Source organism: Sus scrofa, chromosome 15 (genome assembly GCF_054392235.1).
Source record: "Sus scrofa isolate SSC_HxYL_T2T_F1_AM1 chromosome 15, Sscrofa_HxYL_maternal_Yorkshire_Landrace_v2.0, whole genome shotgun sequence".
NCBI classification, from domain to species: Eukaryota; Metazoa; Chordata; class Mammalia; order Artiodactyla; family Suidae; genus Sus; species Sus scrofa.
The window spans coordinates 121104277-121124337 of NC_139397.1; the positions used below are offsets into that span (position 1 = coordinate 121104277).

A 20061-nucleotide genomic window follows, 5' to 3' on the forward strand; every position below is an offset into this window, starting at 1 on the left:
AAAAGTGCTATGGAGAAAATTAAATCAGGGAGGAGGGTAGGAAAAGCTAAGGGTGGGGAGGTTGCAATTTTAAGTATGATTATTAGGAAAGGCCTCACCAAGATTAGATGACTTGAGCAAACACTTTCAATAGATAACCAGTCAATACAGATGGTGTGAGTTCTACACACCTGGGGAAAGAAGGAATACTCCACATAGAGGAAGAGTAGTTGCAAAGTCCTTGAGGCAGGATTCTTCCTGGTATATTTGAGGTACAACAGGGAACTGCCTGGCTAGAGTAAAACAAATCAGAAGAAGAGTAGAAGGAAATAAGGCCAGAAAGATTGGGGGGATGGGACAGATTTAGTCTGGCTTAAGGATGACTAGGTAGTCACTGTGAGATAGGAAGCCACCAGAAGGTTTTGAGCAGTTTTGAACTTGAGTTGTGTTTTTATTATTTATTTATTTATTTTATTTAATTAATTTTTTTTTTTTTTGGCCACCTCTGGGCATTTGGAGTTTCCAGACCAGAGATCCGATCCTAGTCACAGTTGCGACCTATGCTGCAGCTGCAGCAGTGCCGGATCCTTAACCCACTGTGCTGGGCTGAAAACAACCTGCGTCCCAGAGATCCAGAGGCTCCACCAGTCTTGTTGTGCCACAGTGGAGACTCCTGAGTTATGTTTTTAAAGGATCACTCTGGCTGCTGTGATATATTACAGGGACCCAGAGCAGAAGCAGGGAAACTAATTATGGGGCTATTGCAATGAACTAGGCAAGAAAAATAGTGTGGCTTGGACTAGGTGGCAGGTAGCAGAAAATGTAAAATTAAAAAAAAAAATAGAGTAAAGGAGAATAATTCTGTATTTTGAAGATTAAAATCACCAACATTAACTGCCAGGTTATTTGTGGGGTATACGAGAGAAGGAGACACCAAGGTTTTAGGCCTAAGTAATTGGAAAATGAAATATTAGGAAATAAGACGGGGGCAGACTGTGGGAAGATCTAATTCTGAGGGGAAAGATCATAATTTCAGTTTTGGATATGTTATGTTTAGTCAGCTTCAGACATCCAAGTGGAGATGCTGAGTTGACTGTTAGATGATGAGTCTGGAGTTCAGGGGAAAGAGGTCCCAACTGGAAATAAAAGTTTGGGAGTGTTCAGTGCATAGACTGTATTCAAAACTTTGAGAATGGTGATCACTGAGGTAATGAATATAAACTGAAAAAGATGAGGGGTCCCGGAAAAGAGGTTCCTGACCTTGGGCATTGCGTCGTTAAGAAATTCTGGCATTCTCAGCTCGGATCCAGCATTGCTGTGACATAGGCCAGCAGCTACAGCTCCAATGCAACCCTTAGCCTGGGAACCTCCACATGCTGTGGATGTGGCCCTAAATAGACAAAAGACAAAAAAAAAAAAAAAAATATATATATATATATATATATATATAGTTTGATTTGGTCTGGTTTCACTACTTTATCTATTTTAGTGTATAGTTCTGTGTGATTAAGTATATCGTAGGTCAATTACTTTATCTATTTTAGTGTATAGTTCTGTGTGATTAAGTATATCGTAGGTCAATTATACCTCAAAAACAAACCAACAAACTCATAGAAAAAGAGACTGAACTTGTGGAGGGAAGGGAGGATTGGATGAGGGTAGTCAAAATGTAAAAATATCTATTATAAGATAAATAAGTACTAGAGATATGATGTACAACATGATTAATATAATTAACATTGTTATATATTATATATGAAAGTTGTTAAGAGAGTACATCTAAGAGTTCTCATCACAAAGAAAAAAAGCATTTTTTCTATTTCTTTAATTTTATATCTGTAGGAGATAATGGCTATCCACTAAACTATTTGTGGTAATTATTTCATGATGTATGTAAGTCAAGTCATTATGCTGAACACTTTAAACTTATACAGTGCTGTATGTCAATTATATCTCAATAAAACTGGAAGAAAAGATAAACATAAAAAAGAAGAAATTCTGGCATTCTCTTGGGGCTCTGCAGGTTAAGGATCTGGTATTGTCACTGCCATGGGGTGGGTTCCATGCCTGGCATGGGAACTTCCACATGCCACGAGAAAAAAAAAAAAAAAAAATTGAGAGATGAGAAGGAAAGGGTACTGAGAATAAGCAGGCAGTAAAGTACGAGGGAAATGTGGAGTCCAGGAGAGTAGAATCCCGGGAGCCCAATGAAAAGGTGCTTCCTGCAGAGAAAGTGATCAATATCAGAGGCTGTAATGGGTCAGGTATGATGGAGCCTGAGGAATGACTTTGGATAATTTTCCTTACAGTTAAGTTCATCTTCAAGGTTTCAGAAATTTAGTTTTCTGATTATTTCACATCTGTTTCAGTCTCCAAATGAGTGATACCTGATTTGGGAGAAGAATGGAGTTAAGAGGACAGAATTTAGAAGGAAGGTAGATAATATCGGGGGAGGGATTATATGTGGAAAAGGGCCTTGAGATACTTGCCTTGTTCTACTTCTTGACCTGGGTGTCAATATGTAGGTATTTGCTCTATAGCTATTCCTTAAATTGTGCATATATGTCTTATGTCCTTTTTGAGATGTATGTTAAATTTAGCAGAAAAGTTGGCGAGTTTAAACATAAATTAGCTTTAACATATGTATGTCTGACTGGGTCACCTTGCTGTACAGTAGAAAATTGACAGAACACTCTAAACTGGCTATAATGGAAAAAATAAAAATCATTTGAAATAAAAAAATAAAAAGTAATCATAAATTAGCTTTAAAATTTTTTTTGGTTATTAGTCTTTGAATGTAAGTTTTACTCTGAGCATAAGAACATTGTAGAAATACAAAAAATGTTCAATCCTCACAAATGCTTAAATTCTAAAATCTTTTTTGTCTTTCTTCTCTAAGCCCTTATGCAGCTGGAATCTATTTTAAAGAAAATCATAAAAGAAAGAAAAGGAAGGAACTTCAGTCAACATGTTTTCATTGACTCCTTAGTACAGGGGAACCTTAATGACCAACAGGTGACGTGATTGTTAAATAGTTATCAAGCAAAAGATAATCAGACATGTAAAGGGTGACTTTTTATTCACTTTAACCCAGATGCCCTCCTAGAATTCACTGGCTTTCTTCTTGTTTTATTGTTCATCATCCATAAATAGTACAAGCGCTGTCTCTTATTATTTAGTTCTTTGAAGCAGCTATGTAATATTTAATATTTGGGTAAGTAAATATTGAACCAAAGTTCTTAAAAGGGGAGAACATGTCTAAGCCTTTATCATCTGAGCCGCTCTGCCTGCATGAGCAGGTGTGGCAGCTCGGCTTGTTCCTGGTGCGTGTATGTCACGCCCAGCACACCACTGTTTTGTAGTGTTGTCAGACAAAGGACAGGAGTGGAGCCATGACAGGCACACCTGTTCATTGTAGGAACCTTCCGCCCTCCTCTGTGCATGTTAGTCCTCATAGACAAAAGTGGTTTCCTGGGTGTGCGGGTGCAGAAATTGAATCAGGCTGCAGGACAGTGGCAGGTTGTCCTTCACTATTCCTGACCCTTCGTTGCAGCAGGCCAAGCTATCATGAGCCAGTAATATTACCAAATAAGTGTTCATTGTATCAAAAAGGTGGTGCAGTATTTAGGTTTGTTTTTGCATTAAATACATTTTCTTTAATTGCAAACATCATCAAGAAATGATACACTTTTCCCTTCCCTTAACCCCAGTTCTGTACTATACGTTATTTTACTAGGGCCTAAAACAGGCTGCCTTACATTTCACAGTTTTTAAACTTAATTTTATTTCATAGATCCTAGAAGACAGTATGATATTTTCTCTGGCCAGTTGTGTAATAACTGCAAAATGTAAGTATAAATTGATTTCTTTTTGAGATAGATAATAAAATATATGTGGGTAAAGCTATTCTAAAATAAAGGAAATACTGTTTATAAGACCTCTTTATAGTTTCCCTTTTTTATTCTTGTTTGAAAGGCTTGATTTCACAGGCACCATTTTTTTCTCCTTTATCCCAGGTGCTCTATTTCACCTCTGAACATTGCCATAAATTTCTTGACACAGTTTATGGATTGTGAATTCTAGTTAGTGCTTTTAAAATGAATTGCTATTGACACCTTTCCAACTGGAGCCGTGAGCTTTTCAATTTCCTGCTGCGGCTTTTCACATTGACTTCAATCCAGTTGGCTATTATTAAAATCTACCAACAGAGGATATAGGCCACAGAAATCACAATTGAAAATAACTCCTCTCTTGGTGGAATTGAAGGTGATTATTATTTAAAATTCTAAAATTTATGATATCTTTCTAATTTTCCTTACTGGTTTTTAGTTTATCAGACTACCATTTATTTATTTAGTATTTCTAGAAATGTATATATCCATAAAAATCCATAAAACTATACCAACAGACAATGCTAAAGGAGGTATTAAAGCAGTTTAAAATCTAAAAAGTTTATGTTCACCTGAAGGATTTCATTCACAACTCTTTCTCTATGGAGATTTGTTAAAGGGTGAGTATAGATGTAAACTTGCCATAAGTTTTTCTTTGTGGTTAAATTTTGGACACCTAGAGATATTCAGATATTTAGATTAAATGGGATTTAAGTAAGCATGTGTCAAAAATAAGTATTGAACCTTTTAAAAAGATACTTGTTTAAAAAAGATACTTGTAAAATATATCTTTGTTAAAGATCTTCAAAAAATCTGAATCAGTTGTACTCTGGATCCCACAAAAAGTGACCACTTCCGAGGTTGATTTCATATTTTAACCTTTTTTTCTTTACCATTTTTAGGGGGAATTTTTGGAGTATTTCTATTTCTTTGAATGTGGGCTGATTATTTTTTAAGGCACCACTGAAATATTTGAGAGGCAGGTTTCTTGTCTAGGAAGCCTTAATTAAAGTCCCCCCTCTGCGAGCTAGTAGCCTTGAGCAAGATACTGACCTCTGCGTTTTCTCCTTTTCTAAAATAAGAGTTTAGCTCTAGGTGACCTCCAAGGTATCTTTCAGCTATAAAATAGTGTCTTGGTTCAATATTGTACTTAAAGAACATTAAGTAGCTTAAAAACACATTTTAAAGCTATCCCCCAGAGTTATACAAAAAAACCAGTGTTTGAGGTTACTAAACTTATGCCGTTATATTAATTTTAAGTGATAGTCAATCAGGGTGTATGAGTGCCTACTGTATATTCTAAATCTTTCAGTATTATATATTACCACATATGTAATACTGTAAAATTGCATACATGTACATATTGTGTACTTCTGCATAAATGTTCATATCCCTTGTGAAATAGAAATCCTGCAGTTCACTCAAAAGCCGTAATAATAAAAAAAAACACGTAGGAAAAAGTTCAGGACAGTTACTCTTATGCCTTTTATGGACTCTGGATGTGATTAAATTATCAAGATAATTGGAGTTCCCTTGTAGCTCAGTGAGTTAAGGATCCCACATTTTTACCACCATCACTCTGGCTACAGCTCTGGTGCAGGTTCAATCCCTGGCCCAGGAACTCTTGCAGCCACAGGTGCGACCAAAAGACAAATTGAGAAGCAGGTAGCATTCCAGGCATTGGAATTGGATAATAGGTGAATTAGGCAAACATTAAAACATGTTAACTATGAGACATATTTAAGCCAGCCCTTTAGCTCAGGAAAGAGATAATGAGTATTGAAAGAAATCATCAAACACATTTTTAAAAGTACCTGACATGGAAAAGGAGAGCTGCAGGTAGAGTGATGTCAAGCATAATCAGGGGAGAGAGGTGCTGTGTGTCTGTATGGTTCCATTTGAACTGTTGTAATCCCAGTGGATTCCTAAAGGAAATATAACTACTCTCTTTCCTCTGTTTTATGTTCATCATATACTTAATTTTCTTACCTTTTGGTTTCCTCAATGAATATAATCCATAAGCCATTTTAAGCCAAAGTGAAGGCAGAATCTGAGGACCTTCCAGTTTTAGCATTCATCAGAATAGTTGTGGTGTTTGTTAGAAGTGTAGGTGCCTGGACTATACCCTAAACCTGTTCAGTCAGGATCTGTGATGAGGTTATGCCATCAGCAACTTCCAGCAGATTTTTGAGAACCATTGTCCTAACCAATAACTAGTCTTAGTTCTTGAACCCGTGTATCTACTATTGCAAGTAAAAATTTAGAATATTGAGTGAACCATATACTCCATCACAGTTATCAATAATTTAGCACCTCTCCAGATATGAAGTTTACTTATTATCATTACTGTTTTGCCCGAGGTAAAATGCTTTAAGCACCTTTGATTACTTGCCTCTTTTAAGAAAGAAGTCTTGTAGGTTTCACTCTGTCTTTTGGGCAATATTCTATAAATGTTCATTTTCCGTTAAATGAAGTATAGATCCTGTGAACAATCTTGTTTTATCTTTTGGTAGCTTTTATGTATCTTTTGTATCAGAAAAAAAAGGAAAATACTCAAAAAGTAGTAAGTTTTTTCTTATTTCGCACCCAAACTATAATTTAACTGCTTTCATTGTTATTAATATAAATTTTCACTTAGTGTGCACCTGGACAATCTGTTTTTTAACCACTTATGAAGAAGTTCAGAAAAAACTGTATGAAGAGATAGACCAAGTTTTTGGGAAGGGTCCTATTATTCCAGAGAAAATTGAGGAGCTCAGGTAAGAACAAAATAAAAGGAAAGAGGAGATCATTAAAAGGTAAACTTGAATTGGTTTGTCTAATTTAAAGCTAATGCTAATATCTAGGAAAGCCATATATTTTTATAGGACTTAAAATATTTACATATAGGGAGTTCCTATCATGGAGCAGCATCCATGAGGACACAGGTTTGATCCCTGGCCTCGCTCAGTGGGTTAAGGATCTGGCATTGCCATGAGCTGTGGTGTGGGTCGCAGATGTGGCTCAGACCCCACATTGCTATGGCTGTGGCATAGGCCGGTGGCTATAGCTCCGATTCAACCCCTAACCTGGGAACTTCCATATGCTGTGGGTGCGGCCCTAAAAAAAAAAAAAAAGACAGAAAAAAAAAATTACATGCAGATTTTAACAGATAATTTGCTTTTTAAAATCATAAGGTAGTTCTGGGAAACGTTTACATGAGCCTGTATAAAAAGTATCAGTGATGTCTGGTAAATGGAACATTCTGTACCTTGTTGGTGGGAATGCAAAATGGTACAGCCCTGTTAGAAAACATTGTGTCAGGATCTTGGTAAAGTTAAACATACCGTATGACCTAGCAGTTCTCCTGCATATCTACCCAAGAGAAATGAAAGTTATCTCCACTCATAGACCTGTATGCAAACATTCATAGCACTGTAATAGAAAACTGGAAGCAGTCCAAATGTTCATCAGCTGGTGAATAGATAAACAAATTGTGTTATATCTATACCATGGAATATTACCACGTAATAAAAAGTAACACAATATCAGTACATACAACACAGATAAGTCTCATTATGCTAAGTAAAACAAATAAACAAACAAATACAAAGACTGTTTCATTTAGGGGAAATCCTAGCAAAGGAAATTATTTTGATAGGAAGCAGTTCAATGAGGCAGGAATAGGGAGGGGCTCAACTATAAAGTGACACGAGGAGAGTACGTTTGTTTTGTTTTTTGGCTGCACCTGTGGCAGATGAAAGTCCCCAGGCCAGGGATCAAATCTGAGCCCCATGTGTGACTATGCCACAGCTGTGGCAACACCAGATCCTTACCCCACTACTCCAGGCTGGAGATCAAACCGGCGACGTCACAGGGACAGACCAGATTGTTAACCCATTGCACCACAGTGAGAACTTGAGATAAATTTTTTAATAAATAAGTAATACTTTTTTTTTTAAAGAAAGAATTGGAAATTTTTATTTGAGCCAAATGTGAGGATTATGACACAGAAAGAGCATCTCAGAAAGCTCTGAGAACTGTTCCATGTATAAGTAATTAAGAGATTTTTGAGGTAGCAGCTGTGGAATTCCCTGGTGGCACAGTGGATTAAGGATCTGGCATTGTCACTGTTGTGGCTTGAGTTGCTGCTGTGGTGAGGGTTTGATCCCTGCCTGGCCCAGGAACTTCTGCATTCTGTGGATACAGTTTAAAGAAAAAAGAGATAATAATTGTTAACTATCTTTACTATTTTTCTAGAACTTTTTCTTTGTGTGTGTGTGTGTATATATATATATTCTTTGAGGGTGTGTGTGTGTGTATATATATATTCTTTGAGGGTATCTGTCTTGTTCACTGTTGTAGCTCAGTATCTAAACCAGTGCTTCTAATGTAGTAGGTACCCACAAAATACTTGTTCAAAGAGGAAAGGAGGTTTTCCTCTTTTGTTTTTGTTGTTTTTAGAAATTATAATCAACGTTCCTGTGCTTACATCTTTGCTAATAGTTCCAATTATTTCTATTAATAAGATCCAAGAAATGAGATTATCATTTAAGGTTATATGCAGTAGTGTATTGTTTATGATTAGGGACTGTGGAGTAACAGACTAGGGTTTGAATCCTATCAGTACCATTTACCTGATGTGTGATCTTAAATAATTGCCTCATTTTTTAAATCTGTAAAATTAAAAAACAATAGCACCCATGAGTTTCTTATAAGAATTAAATGAATTACTGCATAGAAAGTATTTAATAGAACTGACTCAAAGCAAGGTGTCCGTACATTTTAGCTGCTTCTGTTCTCATTATGATGCACACTTTATATATTTTCATACATATTGCTAAGATCCCTTTCAGAAAGTTTGTACCGGTGTATTCTTCCAGCAACTGAATATGAATGTCTTTTCCCTTCTTTTTATTATTAGTATTTTCTCTGACACTACTCTTGTTCATCTAATCTGGAAAGTAAAAAAATAAAAAAATTACTTTGGCAATTTTTTCATTGTTGATGAGATTGAGTATCATTTCTTATGTTTTCAGGCCTTTTTTTTTTTTTTTTTAGCTTTTTAGGGCCGTACCCACGGCATACGGAAATTTCCAGGCTAGGGGTCAAATCGGACTTGTAGCCACAGCAATACCAGATCCAAGCTGCATCTGCAACCTACACCACAGCTCACGGCAATGCCGGATCCTTAATGCACTGGGTGGGGCTAGGGATTGAACCTGCATCCTCATGGATACTAGTTGAATTTGTTACCTCTAAACCATGATGGGAACTCCTGGTTTTTTTTTTTGTTTTTTTTTTTTTTTGGTTGATTGCTTTTTTGTATTTTTCTGTCCATATTTCTGTAGGGGTGTTTGATCACTTTAATTATGAATTTTTAAAGAGCTTTGATGAATTAAGGATATATTTACTGTAGATAGTTTTCCTACCTGTCTTTTAATTTTACTTATGGGATTGCAAGTGTGTAAAAAAAATTTCCATAGATTATTTGTATTTTTCCTTATGGATCCCATCATTGTTTAAATATTTTTATAATTTTTAAGTAGAAAGTCTTTTATCAAAGTTTTTATTTAATCCTTTATTAAAAATTGTAAAAAATACTGCTTTGAGTTTTTTTCTGATAGTTATTTTTATTCAATTCTTTACTCACCTGGACTTTATATACCTCTAAAATATAATGTATTTTAAGCAAATAAAAATTACGATATGGCTGTTTCAAATTAGGAAGGTTATGAATTGTTGAATGACATTTTATTTATTTATTTTTTTTTTTTTTATAAATTTTATTTTATTTATTTATTTATTTATTTATTTTTGGTCTTTTTAGCTATTTCTTGGGCCGCTCCCGCGGCATATGGAGGTTCCCAGGCTAGGGGTTGAATCGGAGCTGTAGCCACCGGCCTACGCCAGAGCCACAGCAACGTGGGATCCGAGCCGCGTCTGCAACCTACACCACAGCTCACAGCAACGCCGGATCGTTAACCCACTGAGCAAGGGCAGGGACCGAACCCGCAACCTCATGGTTCCTAGTCGGATTCGTTAACCACTGCGCCACGATGGGAACTCCTGAATGACATTTTAAAATGTATATAGTAGGAGTTCCCGTCGTGGCGCAGTGGTTAACGAATCCGACTAGGAACCATGAGGTTGCGGGTTCGGTCCCTGCCCTTGCTCAGTGGGTTAACGATCCGGCGTTGCCGTGAGCTGTGGTGTAGGTTGCAGACGCGGCTCGGATCCCGCATTGCTGTGGCTCTGGCGTAGGCCGGAGGCTACAGCTCCGATTAGACCCCTAGCCTGGGAACCTCCATATGCTGCAGGAGCGGCCCAAGAAATGGCAAAAAGACAAAAAAAATAAAAAAAATAAAAAATAAATAAATAAAATGTATATAGTAGTTCCCATCATAGCACAGCAGAAACGAATCTGACTAGGATCCATGAGGACGCAAGTTCGATCCCTGGCCTTGCTCAGTGGGTTAAGGACTCGCTGTCGCTGTGAGCTGTGGTGTAGGTCACAGACCTGGCTGAGATCTGGCATTGCTGTGGCTGTGGTGTAGGCCAGCAGCTGCAGCTCTGATTTGACCCCTAGTCTGGGGACCTTCATATGCTGCAGGTGCGGACCTAAAAAGCAAAAAAAAAAAAGATATATATATATATATATATGTACACACACACACATATATATACATTTCAAACTGCCTCTCCCACAATACCCTCCAAAAAAATTTTTTTTTTAAATAGATATTGTCGGCAAGTGCTTTGTGAAACTGTTCGAACTGCCAAACTGACCCCAGTCTCTGCCCGGCTTCAAGATATTGAAGGAAAGATTGACACATTTATTATTCCTAAGGAGGTAGGAATCATTTGGTATCCTTAACTTATTTAGTTATTCTTTTTAACTCTTTTATTGTGTAGTTTTAAGTTTTATTTTTTAAAGTGTGTAATAAATGCTACATATTATTAAATCAACACAATTATTTTAAATGACAAAATTACATATGCCTGTTTTAAAGTTCAAATATAAAAGAAATGCTATCTTCTCCACAGGTGCTGCCTCTAATACCATTAATAGTTTAGTGTGTGTTTTTGGTAGATTTCTTATGTGTATGTGTATCACTCTGTGTGCATATACACATATGTATCTATGTTTTTAAAAAACAAATTTATATGTGAACGATTACTCTGTTTTTTAATTTTCTTCTTTTATTGAGTGTATCATGATTATTAATGCAACTGGCATTTACTACAGATCCAATTTGTTATTTTTAATGGACATATGGTATCTCACCATGCGAATGTACCATAATTTATTTAAGCAGTTCCCATTGAGGGAAATTTAGATGGACATTGATTTTTTTTCATTATTACAAATTGTATACTTGTACTGGTATTAGGTAGAGACTTAGAAGTGAAGTTTTTGGGCCAAACCACATATATGTGTAAAGGCAATTTTTTTTTTTTGCCTTTTTAGGGCTGCTCCATGGCATATAGAGGTTCCTAGGCTAGGGGTTGAATCAGAGCTGTAGCTGCTGGCCTACGCCACAGCCACAGCAACATGGAATCCAAGCCGAGTCTATGACCTCCATCGCAGCTCACGGCAATGCCGGATTCTTAACCCACTGAGCAAGGGCAGGGATTGAACCCTTGTCCTCGTGGATACTATTCAGGTTTGTTAACCACTGAGCCATGACAGGAACTCCCTATATATTTTGAACAACAGTATATGAGAATGTTTTACCTCTCCATATTCCTACCACCTCTGGATTTATGAATCTTTTATATGTTTTGTGAATCTTATGTGAAAAATTATCTCATAATTTTAATTTGCTTTCTGCTGCTCATTGGAGAGATTGAACAGCTTTTCATGCACATATGAACAGTTCGTATCTCTTTTGTGAATTATCTTCTTTCTAGTGAGTTTATGTCTTTTGGTATGTTATGCATATTAATTCTGTCAGTTTTATGGCAAATATTCTTTTTCCTGTCTGTTATTAATCTTTTACTGGTTTCATGGTGTGTTTTGTTTTTACTATGTACAGGTTTTTAATTTTCATATAGTTAAGTCTTTTATTCCTTTATGGATTTGATATTTTGTGACATGCTGAGGGACACTTTCCTGCTATGAAAGCGCCAAAATACTGGCCTGTGCTTCTTTCATTTATTTTGTATTTTAATTTTGTATCCATTACCTTATTTAAAAGAACATTTAGGATGAGTTGGCTTTCTGAGTGTTATTTGCCTTTGTTAGGCCTTGAATAACTAGAGTAATTTTTTTTCAGACTCTTGTCCTATATGCCCTTGGAGTGGTACTTCAGGATCCCAGTACTTGGTCATCACCATACAAGTAGGAAATCTCTCTCATTGTCTTTGTGATTATTGCTTTTTATATGTCTGCATGTTTTGCACGCCTTTTCTAAGTTTTGAGGAGAAAATTCAATATGTAACAAGGTATAAGAAAAAGAGAGCTTTTGTCTTCCCTGTATGTCTTCTGCTCCCTACTTTTGCTTTCATGCATCAACTTTCTGCTACTCAGTCTCTGCTATTACCATATCTAAGAATCTATTTAATTACCTCATCTCTACAGTTATCCTTTAATTTTGGTAGAATTTTGGAGTTCTTTTATTGATAAGTGGGTATTGCATATGCAGTTTCTTTGTTTTCCTTCTCTTGGTCTCAATGATTAAGCTCTTAAGTTGAATTCAGAAAATAGGTGTTGTTTGTATATTGTTATGTATGATGCTGGCAAGAGAGAGGTTTTATATTGAGTTGACTAAGGCAGCTGAGAACTTCAAAATCTTAAAAAAATTCTCATGTGGAAATATGTCAACTTTTTGATAAACTTTAGGTGTAATGCAAAAAGTATAAGATCTGGAGTTCCCGTTATGGCACAGTGGAAACGAATCTGACTAGGAACCATGAGGTTGGGGGTTTGATCCCTGGCCTCGCTCAGTGGGTTAAGGATCTGGTGTTGCTGTGAGTTGTGTAGGTCGCAGACGTGGCTTGGATCTGGCATTGCTGTGGCTCTGGCGTAAGCCGGCACCTGTAGCTCTGATTGGACCCCTAGCCTGGGAACCTCCATATGCTGTGAGTGCGCCCCCCCCCAAAAAAAAGTAAGGTCTTTTCTGGAACTTTTGACACTATTCCTATCCTTAAAACAGTCAGAGAATCTAGGTTACAAATTGAAAATACTAAAAGGAATATATGCCAAAACATGGAACTCATTTTTAGGAATTGAGTGTAACCAAGTTTAGGAAATGTTAGTAATCATGTTGTATGCCAAGGAGAAGCTTTCTTTTTTTTTTTTTTTTAATTTTTTTTGTTTTCCCACTGTACAGCAAGGGGGTCAAGTTATCCTTACATGTATACATTACAATTACAGCTTTTCCCCCACCCTTTCTTCTGTTGCAACATGAGTATCTAGACAAAGTTCTCAATGCTACTCAGCAGGATCTCCTTGTAAATCTATTCTAGGTTGTGTCTGATAAGCCCAAGCTCCCGATCCCTCCCACTCCCTCCCCCTCTCATCAGGCAGCCACAAGTCTCTTCTCCAAGTCCATGATTTTCTTTTCTGAGGAGATGTTCATTTGTGCTGGATATTAGATTCCAGTTATAAGTGATATCATATGGTGTTTGTCTTTGTCTTTCTGGCTCATTTCACTCAGGATGAGATTCTCTAGTTCCATCCATGTTGCTGCAAATGGCATTATGTCATTCTTTTTTATGGCTGAGTAGTATCCCATTGTGTATATATACCACATCTTCCAAATCCAATCCTCTGTCGATGGACATTTGGATTGTTTCCATGTCCTGGCTATTGTGAATATTGCTGCAATGAACATGCGGGTGCATGTGTCTCTTTTAAGTAGAGTTTTGTCTGGATAGATGCCCAAGAGTGGGATTGCGGGGTCATATGGAAGTTCTATGTATAGATTTCTAAGGTAAGGAGAAGCTTTCTTAAGTTGAGCCCTCACCCTGCCCTTGTGGAAAATCCAGTTTCATTGATATCACACCTTGAGATGATCCCTGAGACACTCTAAGGTATAGTAACAAAAAGATACATAGAACTGAGATAGTTCCTATTGTGGGGCAGCGGAAACGAATCTGACTAGGAACCATAAGGTTGCAGGTTCGATCCCTGGCCTCGCTCAGTGGGTTAAGGATCCAGCATTGCTATGAGCTGTGGCGTAGGCTGGCAGCTGTAGCTCTGATTAGACCCCTAGTCTGGGAACCTCCACATGCTGTGGGGGTGTGGCCCTAAAAGAAAAAAAGAAAAAAGAAAAGAAGAACTGAGTCCTTGTAGAGACAGTTGATTAATTAGTTTAAATATGATTATTGCACAGAGGAAGATGAAGAGATTGACTTTGTCCACTAAATTTAATATTTTTCAGCTCAGCATAGGCTGTTGCATGTCTTTTTATGGCTGAGTTGTATTCTGTTATAGGGATGTACAGAGTTGGTTCAACTTTCACCTACTGAAGGGCATTTGGGTTGCTTCTGGTATTTTGCTTTTATGAATAAAGCTGTTTTGAACATTCATATACAAGTTTTTGTGTGAATATAGGATTCCATTTCTTTGGATAAATGCCCAAGAGTGTGATTGCACATCAGATTTCGCAAGAAACTGCCAAGCTATTTTTCACAGATTCTCACCAATAGTGTTTGAGAGATTCAGCTTCTCTGCATCTTTAGCAGCATCAATAACTGCTGTTACTATTTTTAATTTTAGTTTTTCTAATAGGTTTGTGGTGGTACTTCATTGTGGTTTTTGTTTTCTTTTTGAATAACTGACATTACTTTATTCTCCCTGTAGAAACATGTCTAGATATGATTTATTTACAGAGATAAATGCGCAGAAATACATTATAACTGTCATTGTATTGGCAGTATCTCAGAGGAAGAAACCCTTGGCCAATTTCTATGATTTAAATGGATACTATAAATATTGCTTTATGCCAAATGATGAATTATTATTAAAAAAAACTAGACTAGAGTAGAAATCTCAACTGAAAAGAATAAAGGACATCAGAAACCTCATTGTGGACTGGGACCAAGATGGAGACATAGCAGTCTCCCTCCTCATACAGATGTGAGCTACACTGAATATACAGCTACACATGGAGCAGTTTCCCCTGAGAAAAATCCAGAAACTAGCTGAGTGACTCCTATACATCGGGCAAATGAGGAAATACCCACAGTGAAAGAGGTAGGAAAGGCTGAGACATACCCCCAGCACAGTGCCATACAATCAGGAAGGAACCCCCAACTCCCATCTACTCTCTGAGGATTGAAGGGTTTGGACTACACATTTAGTGCCTCAACTTTAAGTAGCCTCCCATCTGAGGGATGGGCTCCCCAAACATCTACCTCTGACAGTCGTCTGGGCCTGCGTTCATGAGTCCCACAGGACTGTAGCAAACTAAGAAACAGTTCTTTTTTTTTTGCCTTTTCTAGGGCCGCTCTCATGGCATATGGAGGTTCTCAGGCTAGGGGTCCAATTGGAGCTGTAGCCACCGACCTACACCAGAGCCACAGCAACGCGGGATCCGAGCCGCGTCTGCAACCCACACCACAGCTCACGGCAATGCCAAATCCTCAATCCACTGAGCAAGGCCAGGGATTGAACCCGCAACCTCATGGTTCCTAGACAGATTCGTTAACTACTGAGCCATGACAGGAACTCCCAAGAAATGGTTTTTAAATGAGTGCAGGAACACCCCCTATGCCTATACATTCTGCTGAATTAGATATCCAAAGAAGACAAAATTGTTTCTGAATTCACATGTTTATAGTAGCATTATTCACAGATATGGAAACAACCTGTCAGTGGTTGGAGGGATAAAGGTGAATGGATAAAGATATGAATAGATATTGAATGGAATACTATTCAGCCTTTAAAGAGAGAGAAATCCTGTCATTTTCATATCATGGAGGGCATTATGCTAAGTGAAAGGAGCCAGACAGAGAAAGAAAATACGGCATGGTCTCATTTTTATGGGGAATCAACAAACAACAACAATAACAACAACAAAAACCCAAAAAACTTTCTGACATAGAATAAAATACATTGCCATCGGATGGAATAGTAGGATGAGGAATAGGGAGCATTTGGCAAAAGGTTCAAACTTTTAGTTATAAGATGAAAAAGGTCTGAGGATCTAATATATAACATGGTAATTATGGTCGATAATGCCATATTGACATTTGAAAATTGCCAGGTAGAAATTAAGTATTCTTACCACATAAGCACAAAATGCTACTATTTGTAATTTAATGGTTGTGCTAATTAACTTGAGGGTGGGATTCCTTTCCTAATGTATGTGCACATCATCATAGGAGTTCTCTAGTGGTACAGTGGGTTAAGGATCCAGCATTGTCACTGCAGTGGCTTAGGTCACTGCTGTGGCGTGGATTTGATCCCTGGCCTAGGAGCTTCCACATGCAGTGGGTGTGGCCAAGTAAAGAACAAACCATCATATTGTATACTTTTAAATATGTTACAATTTTATTTCTCAATTACAATTCAGTAAAGCTGAAAAACCTTTAAATTTAAATTTTAAAATCTCAGGAATTCCCATTGTGGCTCAGTGGGTTACAAAGCTGACTAGTATCCATAAGGATACAGGTTTGATCCCTGGCATCACTCAGTGGGTTAAGGATCCAAGGTTGCTCTGAGCTGTGGTGTAGGTGCACCACACAGCTCGAATCCCATGTTGCTGTGGCTGTGGGACAGGGTTGCAGCTAAAGCTCCGATTCGACCCTCAGCCTGGGAACTTCCATATGCCACAGGTGCAGCCCTAAAAAACAAAATAAATAAATAAATTTTAAAACACCTCAGTTTTTGATATTAAATAATCTGTTTTTTATTTTTATTTTATTTTTAATCCTTAAAGTTGTAAGGTCTTTCATAAAATAGTTGGAAAGAATCAAGTTTGATTCTCTTTTAATCTGGATCCATATAGATATCGTCAAATAAACATTTAGGGTCTCAGTTTTCAAAATTGTTTTCAAAAGGGAAAGCTGATTAAATTTGATATAATTTTTACATGGACTGTAATGTAAATATAGTATAGTCTAAAAGTGAAAGGTAATTTATGCTTTAAAAAAAGAAGAAAATAGAAGGATGATGGTGGAGTAATAGGATGTAAGGCTCAACTACTCCCACAAATATACTGAAAATACATCTACGTGTGGAACTATTCATGCAGAAGCTTAGCTAAAAACTGAGTAAAGACCTCATGATTATGATGGAGCAAGAAAAACTTCACAAAACCAGATAGGACAAAGAAAGAAGAAGAAAAAGACTCAAAACAAAGCAAAACGGGACCTGCACCCCTAGGAGGGAGCTGGAAAGAGGAAAAGCTCCTGCACCCTGGGAAGTTCCTCTACCAGCTAGGAGATCAACCACAACGGAGGAGGAACTTTAGACAATTGGTGCAAAGCAGTTAAAATGGAAAGATTCCTCCACAAAGGGTTAGTGCCAGTGCTGCAGGTGCCAGAAGGTGTCGGGAACTAAAATTCTGCCTTTAGATATCAGACTCAAAGAGGGAGCTGAGACTGGCTATGTGGAAGAAAACTGGGATTGGCCATGCAGAAATATCCTGGAGGGACTAGAGTATCGGGCGACCACAATTGATAGTGTCTAAGTGGAGGCAGCCCAGTTGGGCCTAGAGGCTGGACGCCGTTGTTTCAGGGTGCTGGAAGGAAGGGGCAGAATCCACCACTACAGCCTTTTTCCAGTACAGGCACGCGCGTGCACATGCCTCATTCTGCAGGACACTTCCTGCTTCAGCTCTGGGAGTCACATGGCATCAGTGGCTGCCTAGCAACAGCTGGGAAGCAGACCCATCCTGAGGGCTGCAGAGTCCTTGGAGCAAGTGGAGTAACCGCCTGAGGAAATAACACAGGCTCCTGACTCCTGCCGGTGGCCCTTGTGTTAGCCGCCCCCGACCTGTGCCAGAAGAGCCACTGCCAGAGGTGCCCATTCCCTGTGAGAGCAGTAATCTGCCCAGCCAGGGAAAACACAAGCCCCACAGCTACGCCCAGTGGCTCTGCAGGGGCTCATGCTGGCGGCACTGGTTCCAAAAGAGGCAAGAGAGGACCACCAGTGCCTGTTCCACGTGGGTGCTGTAAGCACCCTGACCAAGAAAAGTACAAGCTCCTGCAGGAGCTTGCACTAGTGGTTCCTGATCTGTGCTGAGAAGAGCCAAGAAAGGGCTGCCTGTGCATGCTCCCTGCCAGAGCTGTGGGCTGCCCTGCTGGAGAAGAGCACAAGCTACATTGGCCCTGTGAGGGTTGATGTCAGTGGTACTCGTTCTGTACCAAGGGACCTGTGGTAGGCCCATTAATCCACATTCAATCTGCAGTGGCTACAGAGAGCACCCCTACCAGCAGCCTGGTGTGTGTGGGGGACCACCAGAAGTACATCTCCTGCAGCTAAAGGGAGAGTCTCTTAGCAACAGTTAAGGAGAAGCCTCCCACCCTTGGGGCTTTAGAGAGCGAGATCTCTAGAGTGGCCAAGCAAGGGGAATGAAGGCAGAATGGTGGCGCCTGCCCTTACAGCTATAGAGGACATTCCCCACAGCCTTCCCAGTAAAGGGAGCGTGGCAGACGCAACTGCTGATATTGCAAGCTGCAGGAAATAGTCCTGAAAGCTACCTGGTAGCAGGTGGGGTTGCAGAGAGACACTGCTACCTCCAACTGCTACAAAAGCAATCCTGTGAACTGTGAATCACTGCCGTCTGCCTCACAGACCCCATCTCTAGCAGCCACCCAGCTCCAGGAGAGGGAGTGTGATACTGCTGCTGCCAACATGTGCTCTGGGTACATGTGAACCGTTACCACCCCTGAGAACTCAAGGACTGGGCACCTGCTACTGCATCTACAGTCCTACTGTCAAGGGGACAATAAATAGAAAGGTATATAGTATGACACAACAAAAAAGTAGCTTTCAGACAAAGAACAAGACAAAAACACACAAAAACCACTAAATGATGAGGAGATAGATGGTTTACCCAAAAATGAATTCAGAGTAATTATAGTAAAGATGATCCAAGATCATGGAAAAAGAATGGAGACACAGATTGAGAACTTAAAAGTGTTTAACAAAGAGCTAGAGGACCTAGAGAACAAGATGAATAGCACAATATCTGAACTGAAAAATACTTAGAAGGAACCAAGAGCAGGTTAATAGGGGCAGAAGAACAAATAAGGTGGAAGATAGAGTGGTGAAAATCACTGCCCCACAAAAAAATAAAAAAGAATGAAAAGAACTGAGGAGAGTCTAAAGGACCTCTGGGACAACTTTAAACATACCAACATCCACATCATAGGAGTTCCAGAAGGAGAACAGAGAGAGAAAGGGCCAGAGAAAATATTTGAAGAGATTATAGGAAAAACTTGCCTAATATGGGAAAGGAAACATTCAAGTTGAGGAAGCACTGAGAAGTCCATACAAAATAAATCCAAGGAGAAACACAGGAAGGTACATATTAATCAAACTGACAAAAATTAAATACAAAGAAAAAATATTAAAAGTTACAAGGGAAAAGCAACAAATCATATATAAGGGAACCCTCATAAGGATAACAGCTATTTTTTCAGAGGAAACTCTACAAGCCAGAAGGGAGTGGCAAGATATATTTGAGGTGATGAAGAGGAGGAACCTAGAACCAAGAGTAATCTACCCATCAAAGCTCTCATTCAGATTGGGTGGAGAGAGCAAAAGCTTTTCAGACAAGCAAAAGCTAAGAGAATTTAGCACCTCTAAATCAGTTCTACATCAACTACTAAAGGAATTCCTCTAAGCAGAAAAGGAAAAGCCACAATTAGAAATAATATTACAAATGAAAAATCTCACTGGCAATGGCAAAGATAATATAAAAGTAGGAAATCACCCATTGACAAATATGATATTAAAACTAGCAAACATGAGAAGAGGAGAGGACGAATGCAGAACATTGAAAATGCAGTTGAAATTAAGACACCTGCAACCAGAAACAATTCTGCACACATACAGATGATTAAGAAAATGACAATAAGAGATGGGATTAAGATGGCAGAATAGAAGGAGTGGAGCTCAACTTCTCTCTTAAAAACAACAAAATTTATAACTACATGCTGAGCAATCTTCAACCAAATGGCCCAGAAACCTTCAAAAAGATATCCTACTCTGGAAGACAAAGAGGAGGCCACATCAAGAGGTAGGAGGGGCGAT

At 38.5% G+C, this 20061-nt stretch overlaps 1 protein-coding gene across 1 annotated transcript in view; it reads left to right on the forward strand.

The window, feature by feature from the left end:
- The window catches only part of CYP20A1 (cytochrome P450 family 20 subfamily A member 1), a 66792-nt gene that overhangs the window by 31450 nt on the left and 15281 nt on the right, over window positions 1–20061 (forward strand). The window contains exons 7-11 of the mRNA NM_001315809.2: window positions 2879–2994; window positions 3773–3827; window positions 6508–6628; window positions 10590–10701; window positions 12128–12192. Of these exons, the coding sequence (NP_001302738.2) occupies window positions 2879–2994; window positions 3773–3827; window positions 6508–6628; window positions 10590–10701; window positions 12128–12192 (469 nt within the window). The remainder of the gene's footprint in view (window positions 1–2878; window positions 2995–3772; window positions 3828–6507; window positions 6629–10589; window positions 10702–12127; window positions 12193–20061) is intronic.